General features: G+C 54.6%; 5 protein-coding genes across 5 annotated transcripts; 4 read left to right on the top strand and 1 right to left on the bottom strand.

Annotated features, from left to right (window-relative positions):
• Positions 1-1283: 1283 nt before the first annotated feature.
• SSU72 (RNA polymerase II subunit A C-terminal domain phosphatase) lies at positions 1284-2172 on the top strand (the record flags this gene model as incomplete). Its single annotated transcript, XM_053175488.1, has 2 exons — positions 1284-1423; positions 1515-2172. 2 exons carry the CDS (start codon positions 1284-1286, stop codon positions 2170-2172), a joined length of 798 nt encoding a protein of 265 aa, XP_053040492.1.
• A 5522-nt stretch (positions 2173-7694) lies between these two features.
• On the top strand, positions 7695-10548 carry COL26b_002572 (uncharacterized protein; the record flags this gene model as incomplete). Its single annotated transcript, XM_053175487.1, has 2 exons — positions 7695-8726; positions 8782-10548. 2 exons carry the CDS (start codon positions 7695-7697, stop codon positions 10546-10548), a joined length of 2799 nt encoding a protein of 932 aa, XP_053040491.1.
• A 2554-nt stretch (positions 10549-13102) lies between these two features.
• Positions 13103-15391, top strand: COL26b_002571 (uncharacterized protein; the record flags this gene model as incomplete). Its single annotated transcript, XM_053175486.1, has 3 exons — positions 13103-14067; positions 14150-14192; positions 14870-15391. 3 exons carry the CDS (start codon positions 13103-13105, stop codon positions 15389-15391), a joined length of 1530 nt encoding a protein of 509 aa, XP_053040490.1.
• A 3923-nt stretch (positions 15392-19314) lies between these two features.
• Positions 19315-20095, top strand: COL26b_002570 (uncharacterized protein; the record flags this gene model as incomplete). The annotated part of the gene is made up of 4 exons (XM_053175485.1): positions 19315-19490; positions 19646-19678; positions 19735-19780; positions 19838-20095. The coding sequence occupies 4 exons, from the start codon at positions 19315-19317 to the stop codon at positions 20093-20095; spliced, it is 513 nt and encodes a 170-aa protein (XP_053040489.1).
• Positions 20096-20321: 226 nt separating this feature from the next.
• On the bottom strand, positions 20322-21542 carry COL26b_002569 (uncharacterized protein; the record flags this gene model as incomplete). The annotated part of the gene is made up of 3 exons (XM_053175484.1): positions 20322-20749; positions 20868-21353; positions 21425-21542. 3 exons carry the CDS (start codon positions 21540-21542, stop codon positions 20322-20324), a joined length of 1032 nt encoding a protein of 343 aa, XP_053040488.1.
• Positions 21543-22155: the final 613 nt, after the last annotated feature.

Raw genomic sequence — 22155 nt, 5'->3', positions numbered from 1 at the left:
AACGCCTTGCAACTTGCCAGTTTTCCTTGCCAAAGTAGCACTGGTAGCACATAACTGATGGGCCGACCACAAGACCCCCGGAGAGGTCTAGCCCATGAATCCTTCCAGGACAAGACCGTCAGGGTCCATATCTTTTTTGATATGCTTGCTGCATTGCCTCCTCGGTCGCACCCTGCTTCTCCAGCGTGCCCGTATCCGTCAGGCAAGGCTGTTTTGCGATGTGGCCTTTGACAGTAGTAGGTCTCGACCGTTCTCGTCTGTTTTAGCTCAATTGTTTGCTCTTTCAGACAGTCTGTCTGACTCTCATGCTCAGCCAACCGCCATCCGGACGTCCAAAGTCATCTAGAATTTTGTTGGCGTTTCTATTTCTGGCTCACGAGTCACTGAAAACTGTAGCTGCATTTGGCCCGGCCACTGATTGGTGCCCTTGAAAGCGTCGTTTGTTTCAGCATCTGCGAGCGCCTAACAGCCAATCACAGTAGCAAGCTCCGAGAAGCACTTGGGAACGCCCTGAGTCCATGTTTCTAGTGGGACCTCAGGCAGGCGAGACCAAAGTCTAAGGGCTGCTTACTTAATGCATCCGGTCAGTCACGGCCCGGCTTTCTGCCGAACGACATAGTGGAGAGCTCGCGTCGTCGGTGCCCTCCACTTTATTTCCTCCAAAACCCAACGTCATTGACGCCTGCGAAATTCTTTCTTCCACACACAACATCCATTGCTAGGACTTGGAGCTCTCAACAGCCCCTTCACGTCCGTCTTTGGATCGCAATTAGAGACTTGAGGGATGCTTTGGTGAAGCAGCAGATAGAGAATTTGCTTGTCAATTGCGGCGCGTACGCACCCAAACCAAAAGGTAAGGCAAAACTCGTCGAACACAAAAAAAACATTTCCTCGAGCTTCGCGTGATGAGTCTATATTTATTGGAGCTGTCTAAATCCCCCTATGTTGACACACTCTTACCGTATACGCAAAAAACTGAAACTTGCGCTCAACTTTCTCTTCATTTATGAACAATTAAAGTGTCTGAATTTTGGCTAATTCAAGACACAGATCAGAAGCTCTACGACGACCACGACTTTGACGACACCAACCGACACGGCTGACCTTTCTTTTTTTCTCTTTTTTTCTCTCTCTAACTTTTTACTGCCTTACTCGTTCTCTTTTGGGCCCCACGCGTTTCCTCTTTTCCTCTTCGCGCCTTACCTTATCCATTCGTGAAGCTCCATCCATACGCCCCACTATCATCGCTCTTCGCAACACCATCGTGAACCTCAACCGCATCAATGGACGTCGCAAACGGAGCTGCGCAGGCCGCGGCCGTGGCGCCCGCATCGGCCAACGGTAACGGCGAGGCCGGCGCGCCATCCGACTCGGGAGAATTCAAGCTCAAATTCTGCACCGTCTGCGCGAGTAACCAGAACAGGTGAGCATGACCTACCGTGATCGCGACGAACAATCGCGCGTCCACTCGAGCCCATTAGAAGACAACGTTGCTGACGTATCCCGCAACCTAGATCTATGGTATCTCATCTCCGCCTCGCGAACGCCAACTACCCCGTAATCTCCTTCGGCACGGGCTCCCTCGTCCGCCTGCCGGGCCCGTCCATAACGCAGCCCAACGTCTACCACTTCAACAAGACGTCGTACGACTCCATCTTCAAGGAGCTCGAGTCCAAGGACCCCCGCCTCTACCGCCTCAACGGCGTCCTCAACATGGTCGACCGCAACCGCCACGTGAAGTGGGGCCCCGAGCGCTGGCAGGACTGGCAGGTCGGCATGCCGCGCCTGCAGCACACCGAGGATCGCGGCAGCGTGGGCACCGAGGGCGGCGTCGTCGACATCGTCATCACCTGCGAGGAGCGCTGCTGGGACGCCGTCATCGACGATCTCATGAACCGCGGCAGCCCGCTCAACCGCCCCGTGCACGTCATCAACGTCGACATCAAGGACAACCACGAGGAGGCGAGCGTCGGCGGTAAGGCGATCCTGGACCTCGCGAACCACCTGAACGAGGCGGCCAAGCGGGAGAGGGAGGCGGTCGGCGCGGAGGTGTTCGACAACGGCAGCGCGTCGGCGAGGGCGAGCTTCGACGAGAAGGTGCCGGAGATACTCGCGGAGTGGCAGGACCGGTGGCCGCATTTGCCTGCGATCTGGACCTTGGCCTGGTTCTGATTATGCTCTCTCTCTGTGTCTCTCTCGAGTTCGGAGATTTAGAACGTACCGCGTCATGGTTATGGGCTCCCGGGAAACACGGCGAAAAACGGAACGGGTGTTCTCAGCTTGGGCGGGGATCAGCTCCCGACGGAAAGACATGGTCAGTTCGCGGTTTTGCTCCGGGACGGCTATCGCAGATCCCACGGACCGGTCCTGAGAGAAAAAAGTCCCGGCGAAGCACACACCATATTGGTATTATCATGAGACCCAACGGCATGAGGTCTCACGGGGCACACACATCGCGCATCACAATCTGGAAGGACGATGCGAAGCGGGCGGGGGTGATCATCCGGGGGAAGCATAAACCAGAGGAGGGGTCCAGCTCGTTTGTCTAAATATACACAACAAAGGCCCCGGTTCCGCGTTGAATGGGAAGGAAGCAAGAGCGGTTTTTGTTTTCATCAGACGAAGGGATTCATGCGGGTCAGGAATGGGATACCCCACGCGGACGTGCTCCGGTAGACAAACAGTCGCTCGGGTAGAAGATGGAAAGCCGTGAGAGGATGCGGCCGTCGTCCACAATTTCGAGACGAGAACCTGCGCGCGCGACTCATGGGCCAGGAGGAACCGCTCTCGCATCAAGAGAGTTTTCACACAACGAACGCAAACGTACGTAAACTACGTAGGATGGTTTAATCATAATATCACTCCATAAAAAAATGAACGTCCCTACGCCTGCGCGGATGCAACCTTGGCTTACCAAGCCTCAGATCAAACTACGTTGCTCGTTCTCGTCGATAAACGTGTTTCCCAACGTCGCATGCCGCTGCCGTTGATTCTCGCGCGCACCCTTTTTAAGCTATCGCAGCCGCGTTTCGAGCTAGCCTCAGTCGAGGCAAGTTTCACGCACAAAAGTCGGCGGTCGGACCTTTTCCCGGGGTTTCCTGAGAACCGCAAAAGAGCTCACGGTGCAATTTTCCACGGTAAATTTGTAGAGACTACACAGCCTTCGAAGTGAAATTAAGCCGGTCTTTTGGCTCAGGTGGATGTGGGGGAGAGGAAGAGGAAGAACCGACAGCTCTGGGATCTTTTCCGTCTTTTGAGTTCGCATGCCTCTTGCCTGTGGTCTTGCTCGGACTTTGTTCATAAATCGATAGACTTGACGCTTGTCCTAGAGCCGCAGAGAAAACATGACGCGGAACGGGAGGTTTGATAGCGGCTAAGACGGCTTCGATGATGTGGAACATTGGTCACTGGTGTTGTTAGTATTCTGATCTTTGATAGTCATTTTATTTGCATGCACTTGCGGGAATATTGTTGCTAAGCCTCGCCGGTGAGCCAAACTCGTGTAAACCATTTGCTGGTCGTGTGGTTAGTCGCGATATGTCGGGCAATTGATCAAGACTGGCACGGGGCCGAACGGCAGAAGCAAATTGCAGGCGGATGAACCGGAGTGTCCCTGTGAGTTTTGAAGTGGTGGGGATTTTCCATGATGGGCGCAGGCCCGCGTATGATCGTATCCGCGATCCCTCGTGTAGCTTCGAGGCCACCCTTCCTTCGCCAGCTTCCATCGAATGTTCGCTGGGCGTGGCCAAGCTTCATTCCCGTCTCAGGGCGGGCGCGTTGGACGACGGGGAGGGGTTCATGCGGTTTGGATGTACCTTGCCATGTCACATGTCGCCTGGGAGCCTCACCTCGTGGCCGGGTCTCCTCTGCCCAGGGCATTCGGTTCGGGATCGAGGGTGATTGGCCCGGTAGCAGAGACCCAGTGACACCCGAATCAGGGGTTTGCTTGAAAATCCGAAGACAGTTGGCCAGCGCCTTTCCTGAGCACACGAAAAAGAAAGCACTGACGGCAGAATGATCGCGGCGGCGATGTCGAGTCCCCGAGGCGAGCTCGGCGGAGGCCTTCCAGACGGCTTGTCAGATTTGGGGATCTGGATTTTGAGGAATGGATCCCGCTCGGTGGCCCAAGAGGGCTAAAAGAGTCGAGACTCTGGTGAGAGAGGCCGTGGACGACGGATGCAGCAAGAGCAGGGCGAGCCAGATGAGGAGCAATTTTAGGTGCAATAAAACGGTGCATGGGGCATTGGCAGTTGACGAGGGTTGCGCATCGGTTGTCTGGACAGAGCAGGCCGTGGGTATCTTGCTGACGACCGTGGCTGACGGACGGCACGGCTGTATAGGAGACTTCTTCTGGGAAGGATATTTACAACCAGAGATTGTCGATAAGATTTTGGTGTATTTCTCCGTCTTCCTTGCCATGGGTTCTCGCGGCCTCTAGGCCAGTGTCATATCTGTCTGCAGTGCTCTCGGCGATGGGTATCTGGTCCAAAGTCAGTGGAATCAGCAGAGCCAAGAGTACGGGGCTGTCAGGGCCGTCCGCTCGCATAGGGCGGGCAAGGCAAGACGGACGACAAGCAGTAATGACAGTGACAGGCTGTCAAGACTGGAACTTGAAGGCTGCAGACGCAAAGCAAAGCAAAGGCAGTGCCAACGTCTCGGTGCGACCTGGACTGGATTGCCAGAGTTCCGGCCCCCTTGCGCAGGGACGCTTTGAGAATCGCATCTCCACCATGCTTAAAAGGCATCCTTGTTCGATGCAACTGAACAGCAGGTTAAGGTCAGGCACGTCCGGATATGCCCATGGCCAGTGCCCCCTTATCCTTGCCCTTGTCTTCCGAATCTCCATCTCCCACAGACACCGCCACCGTCGAGTGACAGGCTGGGCCCCGGCCCCGGGCAGCGTGTGAAGGCCGCGGTGGACGGGTTGGCAAAAATCCACAATCGAATTTTGTTGCTAGCGCGCGCCAGCAAGATGGACCAATGGGTTTTGGAAAGGCCGCGCCATCACGGCCAGGGTGGTTATTGCATCAGGGGTGGGAGTCTGGCAGCGGCCGGCGCGACATGGCCTGGGGATCGGGAGGATGGATAGGAAGATTTGAAAGAGAGGAAGGGGAATAGTGCAGTCAGTCGTCGGGGGACCCCTTGGAGGTGCGGATGGGAAAGGGGAGATGGATGGATGGATGCTATGCACGGCGGCATGAATCTGTGATGCACTGATGCGTGTACCGTACCTCAGCCCAGCGGGTGTGGTGCGTGTGTGTGTGTGTGGGCGGACAGACGGATGGATGAACGATGGGAACTGCCTTGGGTGCTGGTGAAGAAAAGACATGACGAACGTGCGGGTAAAGGAGGAGGTGGTCGATGTGAGACACGGATGAGGTGACTTGGGCTGCTTCTCAGCTGAGAGACTGCAGCGAATGAATCAACGAAGGAACTTGACTGGCAGGCGTCAAGAGTCAGAACGCAGGTACCGTGTATCCGTAGTTCTGTAAGGTCAGAGGCAGGAACAAACTCTGGCGCTAATTCCTTGCCGCTGTGCATCGTTCCTGACCGGATGCATTGCAACTGCCATCCATCGCAGTAATTAGGCACTGCGTCGTAGTAGTAGACGAACCCGCGAATCATTCGCGATTTCCGAATGCCCGCGCAGAGTTGCAGAGAACCCCACTCCCAATTCAATACCGCCAACTTTGGAAAGCAGGCAGTGGCGGGAGATGAGAATCCGGAATGGCATCCTTCCCGCGCGAATTCCTTCTTTTCAGCGTGCCAGGGGCCATGGTCTTGTCTCTCCACGTCGCGTCGTGTGTCTTGTGTTGTCTCTGGGAACTTACACCAAGTATGTCCAAGTCCAAAGTCGCGATAGGCTTCTCTGTCCCGGTCCCCACTCGCCTTAGCTTGTTTTGCCCGATCTCTGCCTTTGCGAGAGCCGGGCGCCATGTAACGGCAGATGCCATTCTCGCCTTGTTCACACGTCAAGGCCACCCTCAGACTTTGGGCTGATGGTGAAGCTCAAGCCTGCTTCAACTTCGTCGGTAGAAGCCCAAGAGGTGAACAAGAAACAGCCTCGTCTCGCACCGTCTGACTCCGGATCTCGAAATACATAGGTCCGATCCGAGTCTTCGTCGACGTCGTCGTCAACCAGCGAAGGTCAACATGTCGGGCAGCGCGTCGTCGTAGCATCAAAAAGTGGAAGAGCGTGGCAGTGACAGAGGCAATCGCTATGATCAAGGCCCTTAATAACATGGGCATTTGGTCAGTTCCCTCCCCAAATCATCCCCGGAGCGCTCCCAAAGCAGACGATCAGCGTGGAATCGAAGTGGGGCACTGCTGCCAATGGTAATTTGCAAGTACCGTTCGCAACATTCTCTAGCAGTCGCCGCCTGTCCCGGTGGTCTAACGGTACAAGCCACTACAACGGCCAGTGTCTCCAGTGTCATTTCCCCTCCTCCACCCCCTTCCACACTTGCACCGCACCTTCCCCTTCCCCCCCTTCCACTATCGTGCCCCCCTTCCCCCCTTCCCCTTGTCTTGCCCTCGCACCCCCGGCCATCCATCGCTCCAGCACCAGTGATCCGCTACGCCGCGCAGCCGTCCACTGGCAGTCCAGAGCAGTCCACCACCATCACTTCATTCATCGTCACCTCCTCCGTCACTGTCCAGGTCCAGAGCCAGTGCGCAGCGTGCCTGACTTACAGCGCACAAACCACACCACCAAGCGACGGGAGGCCCTCTTGCGCAGCACTCTTAGCGGCCCAGATCTCCCACAACCCACTGGACTCGCTCATCCTAACGAGTCCTAACCCCCCTTTTTGGACCCCCAGCCGCCGCCATCTCGCTGCCGCCATTGGTCGTGGTATCCCGGCCAGCCACCTTGACGTTTCATGCCTCACAACCTCGTCGCGGATTCTGCTGTTGTCTTCCTACTGCCTACATACTTTGCTCCTCCGTCGTCTCTTCTTTGCAGCTTGGCTTTTTGGGGCTTTTGCAAGGTTGCTTTGGACTCTGTTTTTTTTTTCTACGGCCCGTACTACGTCGTCGTCTGCTTGCTTCCAACAACCTACTGGATACCAACACGTCAATTGCATACTGTGTGCAGCACTAGCCTCTTCTACTGCAGCATCTCGTCCCACGCTTCTTCTTCTTCTGCGGCATTTGCTTTTTCTCTGCATCCCCCCAAAAATATTCCCTTTCGACACCGACACGCCCTTCTCCCGCCCTGTCATGCCGTGTCGCAACCGCTGGTGTCTCTGAAAGAACCCTTTCCGTCTTCCGTTCTCGATTCCGCCGACGCCTCTTATCCACCCCTTCTAGCTGTACGACGAAGAAGCAGAGACATCGACATAATCGACACATTCCACCGCCACATCGACGACTTAGACACAACCCTGATCCGACGCGGCAAGAAAAAAAGGAAAAAGGTTCTGCGACATACGTACTATTTAGGTTGGCAGCTGGCTTTTGGGTTTGGCAACTGGTTTTGGGTACGAGCCTGTGCCTGATTGGATTTGGATTCCGCCGGGTAATAGTGCTGCAAGAGGAAGAAGAAACGTCTCTGTGCGACCCCCGATCGACTTCAAAGAGCCCCCGGCCTTCTACCTCGACACTCCCTTTGTTCCCTGCGCCGCCTTTTTTCGACTGCTGCCTCTCGCTCCCCACGCGAACCGAGTCTTATACAAAACACAGCGAGGTCTACCATGAATGGCCGCAATGCGCCTCTCTCACCTGTCTCTCTAGGTGGCGGAAGTGAATGGTCTGTTGGCAAGTACCAATCCATCAACGAAGATCCGTACGCAAACAACCGTGGCAACATCGTCTCTCCCCCGAATTCCGGAGGCTCAAACGGCGTCATGAACGGCGGTTTCCCTCCTGGCCCGCGAAGCGCTGGCGGGCCCTCACCGCCGCCCTCTGTCGGCCGCTCCAGCAGCGGAACAAACATGTACGCCAGAAGTGAGAGCGGAAGGAGTATCCGCGAAGAACAAGCCGAGGGCATCCTTGGCGAACACTATGTTGCCCTGAAGAACTTTTTGAATGGCGGCCAAGGAGGCCGTCCTACGCCCCCTAACAAGGCACGCGACAAGCTGCTGCGACTGTCATCTGTCCAGTTTCTCGAACTCAGTACCGATGTTTTCGATGAGCTGATGCGGAGACAATCTCTCGGCCGAAGGCCCTCGGGCCCTGGGTCTCAACCCCCTCCCCCTTACCTGATGCCCGAATCCAACTTCCACCCGAAACGTAACCAGGCGAGACAAAAGCTGTCTTCCCTCGGCCCTCCCCGATTTCGCGATCTCGCGACCGACGTCTACTGCGAACTAGAGAGGAGGTTTCCCCGCTTTGCTGCTGGAGATATGCCCAGAGTGGGTAGCCCCGTATCGGTCCGTTCGCAAGCGACCGTGAATGGTGGTTACCCGCCGAGAAGCCAAAGTAGGAGTCAGAGTCGGACGAGACGGCCCTCCGATGCCAGCTCAATGCGAGGAGGACCGCCCCGGGGCGATCCTTATGGTGTGCCTCCATCGCCGGGCTTGCCTCCGGGAGGCGAGTATAACCGGCCGATGCAGAAGCAGTTTCAGAGCAACACGATTGTGCCGAACAAGAGTACAATGGTGGAAGAAGATGACGATGCGAGCCCGAACGAGGACGGCGACGAGACTTTTGGTCTGGAGCGCACGGCAACAAACCGCACGAGTAAGAGGAGCCAGGCCACGGAGCAAAGTGCGGTAGCATCAGAGGTGATCTTTACCCAACTTAACCTCGTATCGAGTGGAGACATTAACAGCCCTACAGGCCGACAAGAAGCTTTTAGACGAATATCAATCTCAGGTCCGAGAGCTTCGGGAAAAGCTCGACGCAATGGAAGACGTCATGAAGAAGAAGGACGATGAAATGAACAGCATCCTTGACGGCGAAAGATCACGATCGACGGCTGTCAATATGGAAAAGAAGGAGTTTGCCGATCTCCGACTCAGCCTTGAGAACAAGCTCGCTGAGGCTCAGGACGTGAACGACAACTTAAGACAAGACTTGGACCGCATGAGAGACGAGCATGCCAACGAATCAAGACAGCTCAGAGAGCAGGTCGACGACCTGCGGCAATCCAACATGACCGCCGCTGCGAACGTCAGCTCCGGAAACGCCGACCGGGAACTGCAGCGGGAAAACGAGCAGCTGCGCAGGTCCTTGCAAGAGCAGCAACAGGTTACGGAGGAGGCTCGTCGCGAGGCTCGTGAGTTTTTGCGCGAGATGAAGATGCTATCGCAACAAAGTGGATCTTCCTGGCAAAAGCAAGAAGAGTTGGAGAAGACTATCGACCAGCTCGAAGGCGAAGTTCGCGAGTGGCGGAACCGATACGCTCGCACCAAGACGCAACTTCGCGACATGCGCGCTGCTTCACTCGGGTTGAATGTTGAGCAGGATGCTGCCAAATACGTGCGCGAGAAGGGATTCCTGCAGCAGAACGGAGCAGTCAAGGACGTTCACGTTACCAAGTTCCAGATTGCCATTGACGAGCTTCTGCAGAGAGCTCGATCAGACGACCCCGACAAGGTCGTTGACTCTATGAAGCAGGTCGTTGTCAGCGTTCGCCGGATTACTAAGGACATCGACGAAGCAGCGCAAACCAACGAGGACCTCATGCAGCAGCGATCGAAGCTCAAGGGCAAGATTTCCTCCTCTGCCAACAACCTTATCACCTCGTCCAAGAACTTTGCTGCTTCGGGTGGCATTTCGCCCGTATCATTGCTCGACGCCGCCGCTTCTCACCTAGTTGCCTCCATCGTCGACCTCCTCCGAGCTGTCAAGATTCGCAATACTCCCGATGGTGAGCTCGAGGACGACGATGATGGCACTATTACGCCTGTGGACTCCACTGGATTCTTCTCCCCGAGGACTGCCTCCAGACAAGAATCAATGATCCAGGATTCAGTTCCTGCGCCTTTGCCATTGGGACAGGCACCCCCACCCTTCCAGGGTCTTGGTGGCAGAGCCAGCATGGACTCCTCAGCCTACAGCCCCATCAACTCCCCCCGTCAATCCGCCGACACCTACAACCGAGGACCTAACGGCATGAACGGTATGAATGGAATGAATGGTATGGGCTACAAGAACGGCCCCACCAACGGGTACGGCATGCGCCAAGATAACCAGGCAGAGGAGCTCAAGGTCTACCTCGACGATCAGACCGCTATCCTGGTTCAGAACATCCAGAACCTCGTCGGCTCCATCCGAAGCGATGCCTCTATCAACCAAATTACGTCCGAGATCAACGGCATCACCGAAGTCGTCGGAAAGGTTATTTCTGAGACGGAGGCTTCTGGCAACGGCGCCATGATCGCTCGCCTGGCCGCCTGCCGCGAGAGACTTCTTGAGGCCAGCGAACGGGGCCTGGACATCGACCGCGGTCAGGACGTTGGTGCGACCGGACGTAACGATCGCGAGTGGCGCATGTGGACGCAGACCCTGCCTCCCATCGCCTTCGAGATCGCCAGGGAGACCAAGGAGCTGGTCCAGCGCGTTGACCAACTGGTTATGAACGGAGGCGACGACTTCTCTTAAGTTATCGGCCTATCTCTGGAAAACCAACGCTCCGACTTTTAATGATGGTAGGCAACAATGTTGACCTTCCGACAACCTATCACGATACGCATAATCTTCAAACGAAACCCCCCTTCCGCTTTTTTTTCGCGAGAGAAAGCTTTGATACCCCTGCTGTCCTCAGGGCGGCTTTGCTTGCATTTTGGGTTTGCAGTTTTGGGATGTTGAGGAAACAAAAGGGGTCGCTTTTTCGCTTCTTCCGTATCCTTTTTTCTTTATATATATTTGACATCCTCTCGGCGCATGAGAGGAGGTTTTGGCTCCGAAGCATGGGTTATAGACGGCTCCTTGCGGTTTGGTTACTACTGCCTTGAGGCGTTTAATCTGCTCAGGGGGTTAAGTTCAGTGTACGCTTTGCATGAGAGAAGGACCTGAAGACGCCGCTTTTTTTGTGTCAAGTCATGCGAATGAACGAAGACAGACGGAACAATCCTGGGCTTTCCTGCACCCTGGCCATGTATTTTCAGGGCGAGCGGGGGTGGACGGGACGGGATCACTTGTTGGCGGTGTTGAGCTGGTTAAAGACAGTGCTTGGGGGGTATAGTTAATGTTAAGATTGCCCACGAGGCATGGATTGAATGCATCATTGTGTCCGCTCCATGATACTGTGAAGACGCCACTTCGGCCATGAGTGATGTGCCTTGCGCAATATCGTTAGTTTGACTTCCAAGCAGCGGGCTTCGTTGGCCTCCTATCACAAGCGGAGACCTCCCAACATCATGGCATCGGAGGACCGCGCCGGCTCCCACGCGTGTGACCGCGGGAACCGTTATTTGACGGCGCGCTCCTCCCGCATGATCAGATGAAAAGGAGAGTTAAAGCGTTCCCGTAGCAGCCGCCCTAATTGGTGCGGAGACGTTGGCCAAGATGAGGGGGGGATTTCTTCCATCTTTCGAAGAAAGCTTAAACGTCAAAGAATCCATGTGGGAGGAGGTTGGGAGAAGAGGTGAGAAGGGGAGGCGCAAAGGCGGTAGCGATGGGCTTGAGTCTGTTTGTCTTGTTCATTTCCTCACATGTCTGGACCTAGATTGCCGCGAGGCGGGCAGCTGATACGCCGCCGGCCGCCCGCTGCATGGGATCGTCCACTGAAGACGGTAGGTTACGGAATGCTGCACCTTGATTAAATCGTGTGCCTGTCTGACGGCTTTCCGATCTTCCAAGACAATGTCTTTCTTTCTCTAATGGGGGAGTCCTCGGGAAGCGGTGCATTGAGGGAAGTTGTCGTTCTCAAGGTCGGATGTCGGTAGGTAAGCGCCGATCCGGAAGGAGGGAAAGCCGGCTGTGAGCTGGGACCGGGTCCATCCCTTGGAAGTGGGGACCGACTAAGTTCCCATTTCTGCGTTCTCCAACTACTCTCCATGTTGGTCGTCCTACAGGAAGCTGTTGGGCCATGAACCTCTGATCCTCCTCGAACCAAAGATCCTATTCAAATGGACAGGGGTGTTTTACACGGGGGGCAACGTAGTTGGACCCATCCGAACAGGAGCTGGGCGAGCCAAAACAAGTAGCTCGTTCAGGACCAACGAACCAACCCCCGCTGCTATTCGATTATTGCTTTGTTTCCATGTGCTTGCAGCTTACGGGCGCCGTCGGTCTTCCTACTTACCCCTCACTGCCAATTAGACGACGTCCCCCCTTTGTGGCCGGCGTTGGCATCTTATGCTAGAGAAAGCAACGCGCGTTGGTAGGGCTGACGCCTGTCAAACACCATCCTCCCCCTCCTTCCCGCCAAGATCAGACCAGTCGAACCAGACGTTCAACACACAAAGTCGGGCGCCTCGTAGCGGACGTCGAATCTGAGGGCCAACGCAGCGGTCAGCTTATGCTTCGATGCCTGTTTTGGGGTAGGGGTCTTTGCCAATCTCCAGAAACCTTCCCGGCCCGCATGCTGACGACCAACCGCCGTCCCCCGGTCCTGGGTTCGGTCAGCCCGTTTACGCATATCTTCCTTTGCTGGAACCAATTGACGGCGTCGTGGCTTACGGCGGAAGGTGAGACCATTGAAACGGGCTGCTTTTCTTACGGGCGGAGGATTCCTGTTTGGAGACCCGGACCCAGCCATCTGGGGCCGCTTCGGTAGGTCTGCTTGCTTTTTCTTCCGTCTTGTCTCGAGCTTGGGGCGGATGCAAGTGAGACGAAGGAGATGATAGACATGGGGTACGGTGCAGACAGATATATTCGAGGCTGTTCCCTCGTTCCCCATTTCCAGGTTGGGGAAACACGCGATCTGACATCTCTTTTGTGTGTTTGTGACGGTGTGACCTGTATCCCTGTCTACCCATTGGGTTTCTTTTATCACATTTCGAAGTTGTGTCACTGTTCTCATTGCTCTGTGTTGCGGCACATCCGCTCGAATTGGTGTTGCTGAGATTTCTAGGTCCTTTGACGACGTGCTCGAGAGGTTTGAAAGTGTATGGCTTGCTGGGGACCGTCGCCCACTGCTTCATATTATCAGCAGCTCGAGAAGAACGGATTGAAGGGCAAGATGTCGAAAACAGCGACGGAAGTACTTGCAATGCCAGCTGAGGAGCCGAACGGCGCCGCCGCGCCGGCAGCAGCAACTGGAGACTCCCCGTTGCTGAACCTCCCCTACGAGATCCGGCTCCAGATATACGGCTGGGTCCACGCAATGCACCCCATCCAGCACGCGCAGCTGGCCCCGTGGTACCCGACTCCAACATACAGTTCGTACTTCCTAAAGCTTGTCAGGCCGGACGCAGCTGAGGATCCTGGAGTAAAGCGACCTACCGCCGCCGCCGATGGCGCGAACGACGTCGATGACGATCCCCGGAAGAAGGAAGCCCGAAAGGCCGCCACCGCCGACGAAGAGGACAAGGCGATGCTGTCCCCTCACCGACCGCTCTGCGGCCTACCGTCCGCGCTCCTCCGCACCTGCCGCCAGATCTACGAGGAAACGCGCACGCTTCCGTTCCGCAACAACGAGTTTGTGTTCGTCAACTGGTTCTCCTCGGGTCTCTGGGCGGCGCGGGCCTTCACTCGGGGCCTGCAAAGGTGGCAGCGGGACGAGATGCGGTACACGCGGCTCGAGATGCTGGGGCGGGACTTCACGGGCCCGGCGCTCAAGGAGTGGGTGGAGCTATGCGGGTGCTGGGCGGGCGGGCTTCGGGGCCTGCGGCTCAAGATTCTGATCGGAGGTGGGATATTCGAGCCCACCGCTTCGTTTGCCTCGCTGAACAACAATGCAGAGGCGCAAGCCATGGACATTTCCAAATTTCCGGAGCCGAGGCCCGAGTGGATCGAGGAGGGTCTGCGGAGGATGGGCAGGCTGAGGGAATTGGAGGTCGAGCTCTGCGTGCTTGACTGGGACGATGGGCAGAAGATTGCATGGTGTGAGTCTTTGGAGACGATTCTCAACGAGGGGCGGGAGGGCGGCGAGGTGCGTGTGAGATGTGTCGAGAGGCTGATGGAGGACCGTGGGCCGAAGAGGGAGATTGTCGGCGAGGGGGAGAAGCAGGATGGGTATGGGTACTGATATCTGGATGACTGTGGTCAGAGATGATCAATGATAGGGGTGGCGGTGCGCGAACTTGAAGGCATTCAGGAGTTGGGAGTCATTGGGAGCTGGGAAAGGATACCAGAAGGGAGTTTGTTCTATCAAAGACTTGTTTTCTCCTCTCACTCATCTCATGGTCGCTCATGTGAGCATGGTGAATCGAAAGTAACAGTTACTGTTCGAGTGGCAGGAAGGAGGCAGACTTGCCTGCCCGGTCTTGCCATCTCAAGTCGGCCACCCTCCCACACCTTCTACACGTCGACCGGCTTTGTTTTTTTCTCTCTGCCCTCGAACTTTTTTTCACAACCGCCTCGTCTTCTCCCACACACAACAACAAAATTTCCTCTCCTCAACCTGAGCAGCCCTAATCCTGCTCAACCTTCCACTCAACCTACCCTTCCTCCTCAGCATACTTTGCGCGAGGTATTCTTACTCCTCCTTACTTCTCTTCTCCCGTCAACTCACACGCGTTCCCCTAGCATCACAAATCTCTACCCTTCTCAACCCATCTCACGCGAGAAATTCTCTCAGCGTCCCTTCCCAAGACAAAAAAAAAGGAGACACTCAGATCTCTCCATCAACTGGTAGAGCACGCCTCGCAACCTCTTTGTGAAAAATCACTGACCTGAACAGATTCCTTCTCACAAGGAATTTTTGACAAGGAATTATCTCTCCAGTTACACTAAGAACAAGGAAAATCTACCTCGCTCACGAAAAGTACGATCCCCTGCCCACTTCACAATGATCACTCTTACTGACAAGCTCTAGGTCAAGATGGTTGGTCACGTTACGAGAGGTCTCACCTTCGCTCAGCGCTCCTACGAGTGCCTCGAGATGGACTACACCTACGCCTGGCCCCTTCCGGTCCGGCTTTTCGCTGTCTTCTTTATTACGGCCTTGTTCGCCAGCATGCACCCTGATGTCAACGCCTTCACTAAGCGTGTTGTCTGGATGGGCGTCCACCCCTTTGCCCTTCTCGTTGGCTACATCACCGCCGCCATTGTCCGTGGTCTCCTCTTCATCTTCATTGATGGCCCTGAGATGCTTGTCAACCTCATCACTCGTCACCGTAACCGTGATCTCGACGTCCTTGACAACCTTGACGTTGAGAACAACACCAAGCTTAATGCCATCATGGGCCGCCTCCACGCCACTGCCCCCGAGGAGTGGACCCCTGGTGGCCGCGTCTTCGACAAGAAGTACAAGCCCTTCTTGCCCGCTGAGAAGATGAACTTTGCCGGTCCCCGCCAGAAGAACGCCATGACCCGCAAGCGCAACCTCTCTGTCTGAGCTTGCCCTTGCCTACTCTCATCAAACGACAAGCGCTGGAGTTGACGGGTGGCACTGAGTACTTGGAGGAACTGGATCTGTCCAGGAACCGGATCTTCTAGGGGAAGGCAGCTTCTACAACAGCTGTTCGGCTTTTTCGGACGCGCGGAATGATGGAGGGCGATATGAAGCTCATGAAATTACGAGACCATGACTGACGATTTTTTTTCTCTTGTCTTTGGAGGGAACGGATCTTTTGGGGGGATGGACTTTGGTTCCTGCCTGAGGAGTATACACAGGCGTGGCATCCCATGCACTCTTGGGTGTGCACATTAGGACTTGGGTTCGGCTACGGTTTGGAGTTGGGCCTATGGAAAGCGGGCTGGACGGACACGCATAGAAGAATTCAGGTGAAGAATGGACAGACAGGTCCCTAACAATCGGTAGACAGATGGAAATGAGACGCTCTTGCTATGTAATTCTTTCATCCCGCTTGTTTTTGTGATGTTGTCCACCTCGACGAGGCTTTTCGCAAAGCTGAAGGTGGCGGCAAGCGAGGCCGGGCATGTACGTGGCTGCCAATCGCCATCCCAGATGTGTCGACGTCAAGCTCGATGTGTTGAACAAGGTCAACATGATTTTTTCCGCAGTCGACAAATAGCAACATGTGTTTGTGTTCTCTAAAATTGAAGCATGCTTCCACAATGATTGAGCCTGGTTTCCTTTCGCTGTTGGCGCTTGTCGAAATAGCGAGGGGACGCGTAGGGAAGGAGCTATTTGCCATCTTCGTCCCTTCCTAATTCACCCAAATACCTCTCAAAGAATAGCGAGACCGAAGAGGTCGCAAAGCTTGACCATTGTCACGCGAGGGTCCCCAACCATTTAGAAGCTGCGAGTAGACAAGTTGTAGCCCATGCTATCTCTTTCTGAAGACACAGGCAGTGACACGGGCATTCCGTTGACCCGGTCAAAAATGGCTTGAACCAACTTTATAGAAGATCGGGGCCTGGTCGACCGTCACTTCAATTTCTCGACCCTGATTTCTTCCTCCATGTCAGGCACCTGGTCTCATTGGGATCGAAGGGTCACTCGTTGATAGCTCGTTAGGGCTGGGGGAAGGTCCTTCGCTACGCGTTGAAGACGGACGGCGGCATATTTCATTCCGTAGCATGAGGCCTGAATGAACGCCCAAAGATGTAGTCGTATAGATTAGTACAGAAGGAGATGGCCCGCGTCATCCAGGCATCGGCACAAACGATCATGTGAGTTCTGCCCGCCGTCGGGGTTGTCGGGCGAAGCTTGCTGTTCACTCCGTTCACTGTGGCGTGGTACAGGCAGGTGGTGACGCATTGAAGTGCGACCCTTCAGGTTATAGGTACGGTTGAATAAACCACTATTTATGGTAAATGGAGATGAAGCCCGACAGAGACGAAACGGGAGCTACGTTCACCTACATGATCTCTTCAACCAACTACTGCAAAAGACAGGCGACCACCGGCAGCATCGGAGAGGTCGCCATGGCGACTGAAAAGATTACTAGAGTCGATCGTACCCATTGGTTTGCTTTATCGTAGCCCATTGAAATGTGATAAAGATATATATGAGAAAATAGCATCATGGCCAGAAGACTCGGGAGCCCCTCTCAAGATACGACATGAACCGTCCGGATGTTCCATGAGTTTACAAGTAGACTTTCCCCAGCGAGAAGGCACTCATTCACGAACATGGCTCCTCACTCTCCCGAGGGAATGTATAATCCTGCGTCTTTCCCACCCACGAGAATTCTTTCAGCGAATGCTCTGCCCATTTCGTGATGCCCACTTCCCCCAGGAAAGAGGTAACATGGCCACTGGAAGCTCGACGTCCATCTGAAGGCCCGGGGATGTGAAAAAAGCTACCCCTATGTTCAATCAAAGTATTTCGTGCAATGATTTTCACGAATATATAGAAGACACTTGAGAAAAATAGAACACAGAGAAATCACAACACAGTCCACGGCGTTTGCTATTTGTATATGTTCGGAAGCTCTGCCATTCACGCCTCTCGTAAGCGTGTCAAGCCGACTGTTCCGTCTCTTGATTGATTTCTTTCGTAAAGAAAATAGGAAGTCCTCGAAATCATTATGCTGCAATATGCCGAAAGAGACTCAAGTCGCAGCTCCTGTGCTTGTGGGCCAAGGTTGGTATATAAGACTCTGCCCACGGGAAGTCTCTTCGCAGCACAACACTCTTAGCAGCACAACAAGACATCGCATGTGCTATGTCTGATCCTATTCTTTTTCTTAAAGGAGAATCATGCCCTCTAATCGTGTCAAAACACTCAGTGTCCCAAGGTATGTTCTGTGCTCTTCATCTGTCATGAAAACGCTCTCAAGGGCTCTCGAGATAATACACGCCATGAATACGACGCAGACGGAAGTGACGGCTCACATTACGGAGACCTTACATTGAAACATCTAGAAACATCGCCTCGAGCCCTAGGACCTTCATATCTGCCAAATCCAGGTATCTAGACCTAAAGAACCCGTCGGAGACTATTGGGATTGTGTTGAGCAAGATTGTGAGGTAGAAGGGGGTATTTAAGTGGACATCCTGGTTCAAAAGCTTCTATTTGATTCAGAGTGTGACCACCCAAGAATGGCATGATTGAAGCCACAGTATTCTCATCAGCTGTCGTATAAATGACGAAGCCGTTATCCAATGCATCAAATGTTCTGATGATACTGCCGTTTGTCCTTCTCTTTCCCAATCCTCCGAATGCCATCGTGTGTGGAACTCACGATTCGGTTACTTGCTGTGTTTCGCTCAGCTTTCAGCAGGTCATTTTCATTTCCTTGATAAAAAAAGATTTGTTTTTTTTTGGTTGGAGGGGGGGGGGGCGCAGGGTTCTTGATAGCAAGTTTGTGCATATTTCATGTCAAGCATCCGGTAATCTTTCGGTCTGTGTTGCTGGTCACTTATCTTACTCATTGACCATCAGCCAATGCCCATGGATTTTCGAGCAGACCTAATCTCGTGTTACTTGCCAGCAACAGCTCTTTTCGAAGGAAATGCTTCTCAAATGAAGTTGCAAGCAGGACAGCGGGGTGAAGTTGTGACTAATCCATGCAGTGAGGCTATCGACAATTTGAGCCCACCCAAACCCCCCACAACATCCCATCCATCCGCCTTAACTCTGCACTAAACCGCAACGAATCCTTTTTGTCCGTTTACCAACCTCGACAGCCCAAAAGGACCCCTGGCGCAAGCCATGTGACTTCGCGCCAGTCTCGCTCCCAAGCGGTGTGGTCCTCCACCCCCCAAAACCGGCCCCCGTCTCACCCTCTAGCCTGCCCCGCACCGCGCCGGTCGTGACTCACGGGCTATGTAACCACTAACCAGGGGCCGTAATCAGCCGCAGACACGCAGTAGCGCATCCCGAACGCGAGATATCACTGTTTTTCTTTCGATCCTTGAGTGAGAAATTAAAAGTTGATATGCCAGGGGCTGACGTTGTCGTCGGCACTGGCGCGTCACTTGGGAAAAACGGTCGATCGAGTGTGTGTCATGTGGTTTGGGGGAAGGAGTCATTGGCTTAAAAAGGGCGGGATGATCCCGCGCCCGCAGTAACGTCCTTCCCTTTGTCTTGCTGACTTCTCAACTTTCATCGTCCTGAGGAAATCGGGAACATTGTTTGACACCTAAGGAGACTTCGCAAAATCCTTCATCTCACAATCCTTCCAACACTATTTATCTTTCCCCAATTGGAGGAGAGAAATCACGTCAATTGCGGCGCGGTCCGGGGTAACGAAGCTCGGAGCTTATCTCGATAACACACCACACACACCCACTCTCACTCATCAACCCCGCGAAGTCACACGCGCGGAGCCAACGACGAGACCCCACGAAGCTTCCTTTGTTCTGACGTCATATTTTAACGGTTCTCTCCCGACCCAGTGGAACAAGATGGACGCGCGATGCCAATGCGGCGCGGTCACGTTTAAGACGCCGCTGCCTCAGCCGCTGCGGCTGTACATCTGCCATTGCGATGAGTGCAAGCGCCAGACGGGCTCCGCTTTCGGGACGTCGGCGATCTTCCCCAGGTTCCAGCTCCCTGCCATGGATTTACTGGGCGTCTACGCGTGAGTTTTCAAAACCCGTGGGTGGTGGCGGCTGCATGTGGGGAGAAGTGAACAGATGAGGGTGTAGGGGAGTGGACTAGGGGTGAGGTGAGAGAATGAAAGATGATTAAGCTGGCTGCAAAGAAAGCAGGATGATATGCTGACTTTAGAGACAGGAGGCCGACTGCATCAGGCGTGACACTTCACTGGTGAGTCTGATAGCAAGCCGCCATGCCCGTTCTCATGTAATAACGTGACTCATCAGCTACTTTTGCCGCAACTGTGGGACGAGGTTGATTCACAGCACACCGGTATGTCCCTTCGGCCTTGCTGCTGACAAATGAACCCGCAACTCATGTTAGACATAGGATAAGAACGTCGTCTCGGTCAAGGGCGGCTGCATCGACGGCCTCGACTGGAAGACGGCGGTGCACATCTGGACCAAGAACGCCATGGTGCCCATCCCGGAAGGCGCCGAGACGCACTCCGAAGAGGCGAACTACACCGACTACGGAGACTCGCAAGAGACGCTTGACCAGCCGACCGACCTGCGCGGGAGCGGGGGCTGTACCGGACCGGTCCTCAGGGCGGCTTGTGATATCAGTCCGAAAAGTTCACTGCAATGAAATGCTCCTGTGACAAGGTTGTAGAACGCAAGCGAGAGTTGGTCGAAGGTGACAGGATGATATTGTTTGCAGAAGATCTCTGATTTTGATTGTGTTGGTGAGGTTGGGGAAAAGCATTAATGGTATCTGATATCTCAACTCATATCCCTACAGAAAGTCATCCCAGCCATTACGCATGATACATGAATTACCATTCCGCTCGTTCCTTTTCTATGAATCGATGCTCTCACGAGTGCTGTCCAACCAAGCTCTCTTCTCCGCTTGGTCTACCGTTGGGCTTGGATACGTCCTCACGACGATGCTCGCCTTGCTCCGCTCGCGTCGAAGAGTCGGAGTGCTTCGCCGGGTCAAAAACGTACATGGGGAACTCGAGGAAAATGGTTCTCTTCAGGATCGTGGGCATGCGGGCGTACAGCTGCGGCGGGAAGGGGATCAGAATGCTGGTGCGGTCGAGATAGCGCTTGTAGCCCTCCCAGTTCTGACCCTTCTCGTAACGCTTCTTGGCGCCGGGGCGTTCCTGCAGAGTCAGACCCGAGACGAACATGAGCAGCAGCGTGAGGAAGAAGGGGCCGAGGATAGTGGCGTAGAGAGCCTTGAAGGCTTGGCCGCCTACGTAACCGTCCGCCGCAGAAGAGACGGCGATCATGTAAATGCCTTTGTGCGATGTTAGTCGTGAGTTTCTTGGGGGACAAAAAGCGAAAACGCCAAGTGAGATGGCCCGATGGGGTCTGTGTCACTTGGCACCGCAGCGAGAGACACGGCCCGGACTTACCGAACTGGATAATGATCTCGCCAAAGTAGTTCGGATGCCGCGACACGCTGAAGAAGGCCTTGTCGCAGATGGCCTCGCGCTCCGGGTGGTCCCTCCGGAAGGCGTACTTTTGCGCGTCGCTCACGGCCTCCATGGTGAAGCCGACGACGAAGAAGATGATGCCGACGACGTCCCTGCCGGTGCCGAAGGGGTGCTGGGGGTACTGCGTCACGTTGGGCGAGTTGAGCACGGTCACGGGCAGCGAGACAGTCCAGACCCAGATCATCTGGAAGATCCAGAAGCCGAGGAAGGGGAAGAACTTGTCGCGCTTGTCGTCGAAGCGGTCGTCCTTGCCCGTCTTGATGATGCGGAAGAGGAGGAAGCCCGAGAGGCGCGCGGCCCAGAGCATGATGAAGATGGAGGCGACGACCTGGCGCGCATGGTGGTGGCCGCTGAGCGCGAGGGTGATGATTGCGAGGAGGACGAAGTTTGTGCCGCCAGCAAAGTCTGAGAGGTGGTGTCAGTTCAGAGGATCTGTGAGAGGATTTGTGAGAGTTGGGGACGACGTGATTCCTTACCGGTGAGCTTGTCAAACTTGAAGCTGAAGGCTATTGAGAAGAATAATAGTTGATATGCTATTGTAATGAGAGCCGTGATAGCTAGGTAATAATCGTCTAGGACGTGAACGACCGCCATCGTGAGCGGTTTACTGTTCTCTCAATGTCGCGTGTTGATTGCTGTGTTGTCCAAGTCACAATTCAGAACCTGAGACGCTTTGGTAGGGTGTTGAAACACTTGGGACGATGGTTGTTAGTAAACCACAATGGATTAAGTATTAGTGAGAGTGTGTGTCAAAGAACAGGATTCAATTCCAATCCTGCTGACGCTTTCATCATTGATTTCCGGAAGCTCTGGGTGAGAATGGTTGACTCAATCCTTCTGCAGTCGCGATAACCTGTCGCATAGCCTCAATCCAGTGGGAGACGACGATGAAAGAGAGAGCATTGTGTCGTCATTGACTTGCTAGATCCACCGCGTTTGGCTCAGTTCCTCCAGGCCCGTGTACCGATGCCACACATTTTGTATGATGCGGGTACATGGCGCCATTCTAGCGATCGGAGTTTGACGAGCACCGAGGGCCGCGGCCACCAGCCACAGAGCCATCAGCCACGAAAGGACAGGGAATATTTCTCGAAGCCGGTGGATCGACGCCACAGCCCATCTGCCCAGACCTGGCTCCACTGAATTGAGTGAAACGAACGAGACTGGCAGTCCCGTCTCCCGATCATGACATCCCTATCCTTGGGCT

This window comes from Colletotrichum chrysophilum, assembly GCF_026319265.1.
Source record: "Colletotrichum chrysophilum strain AFK26 chromosome Unknown scaffold_13, whole genome shotgun sequence".
Classification (NCBI taxonomy): domain Eukaryota; kingdom Fungi; phylum Ascomycota; class Sordariomycetes; order Glomerellales; family Glomerellaceae; genus Colletotrichum; species Colletotrichum chrysophilum.
Note: the sequence above shows the minus strand (reverse complement) of the source record. Positions and strands in the feature narration are given on the sequence as shown.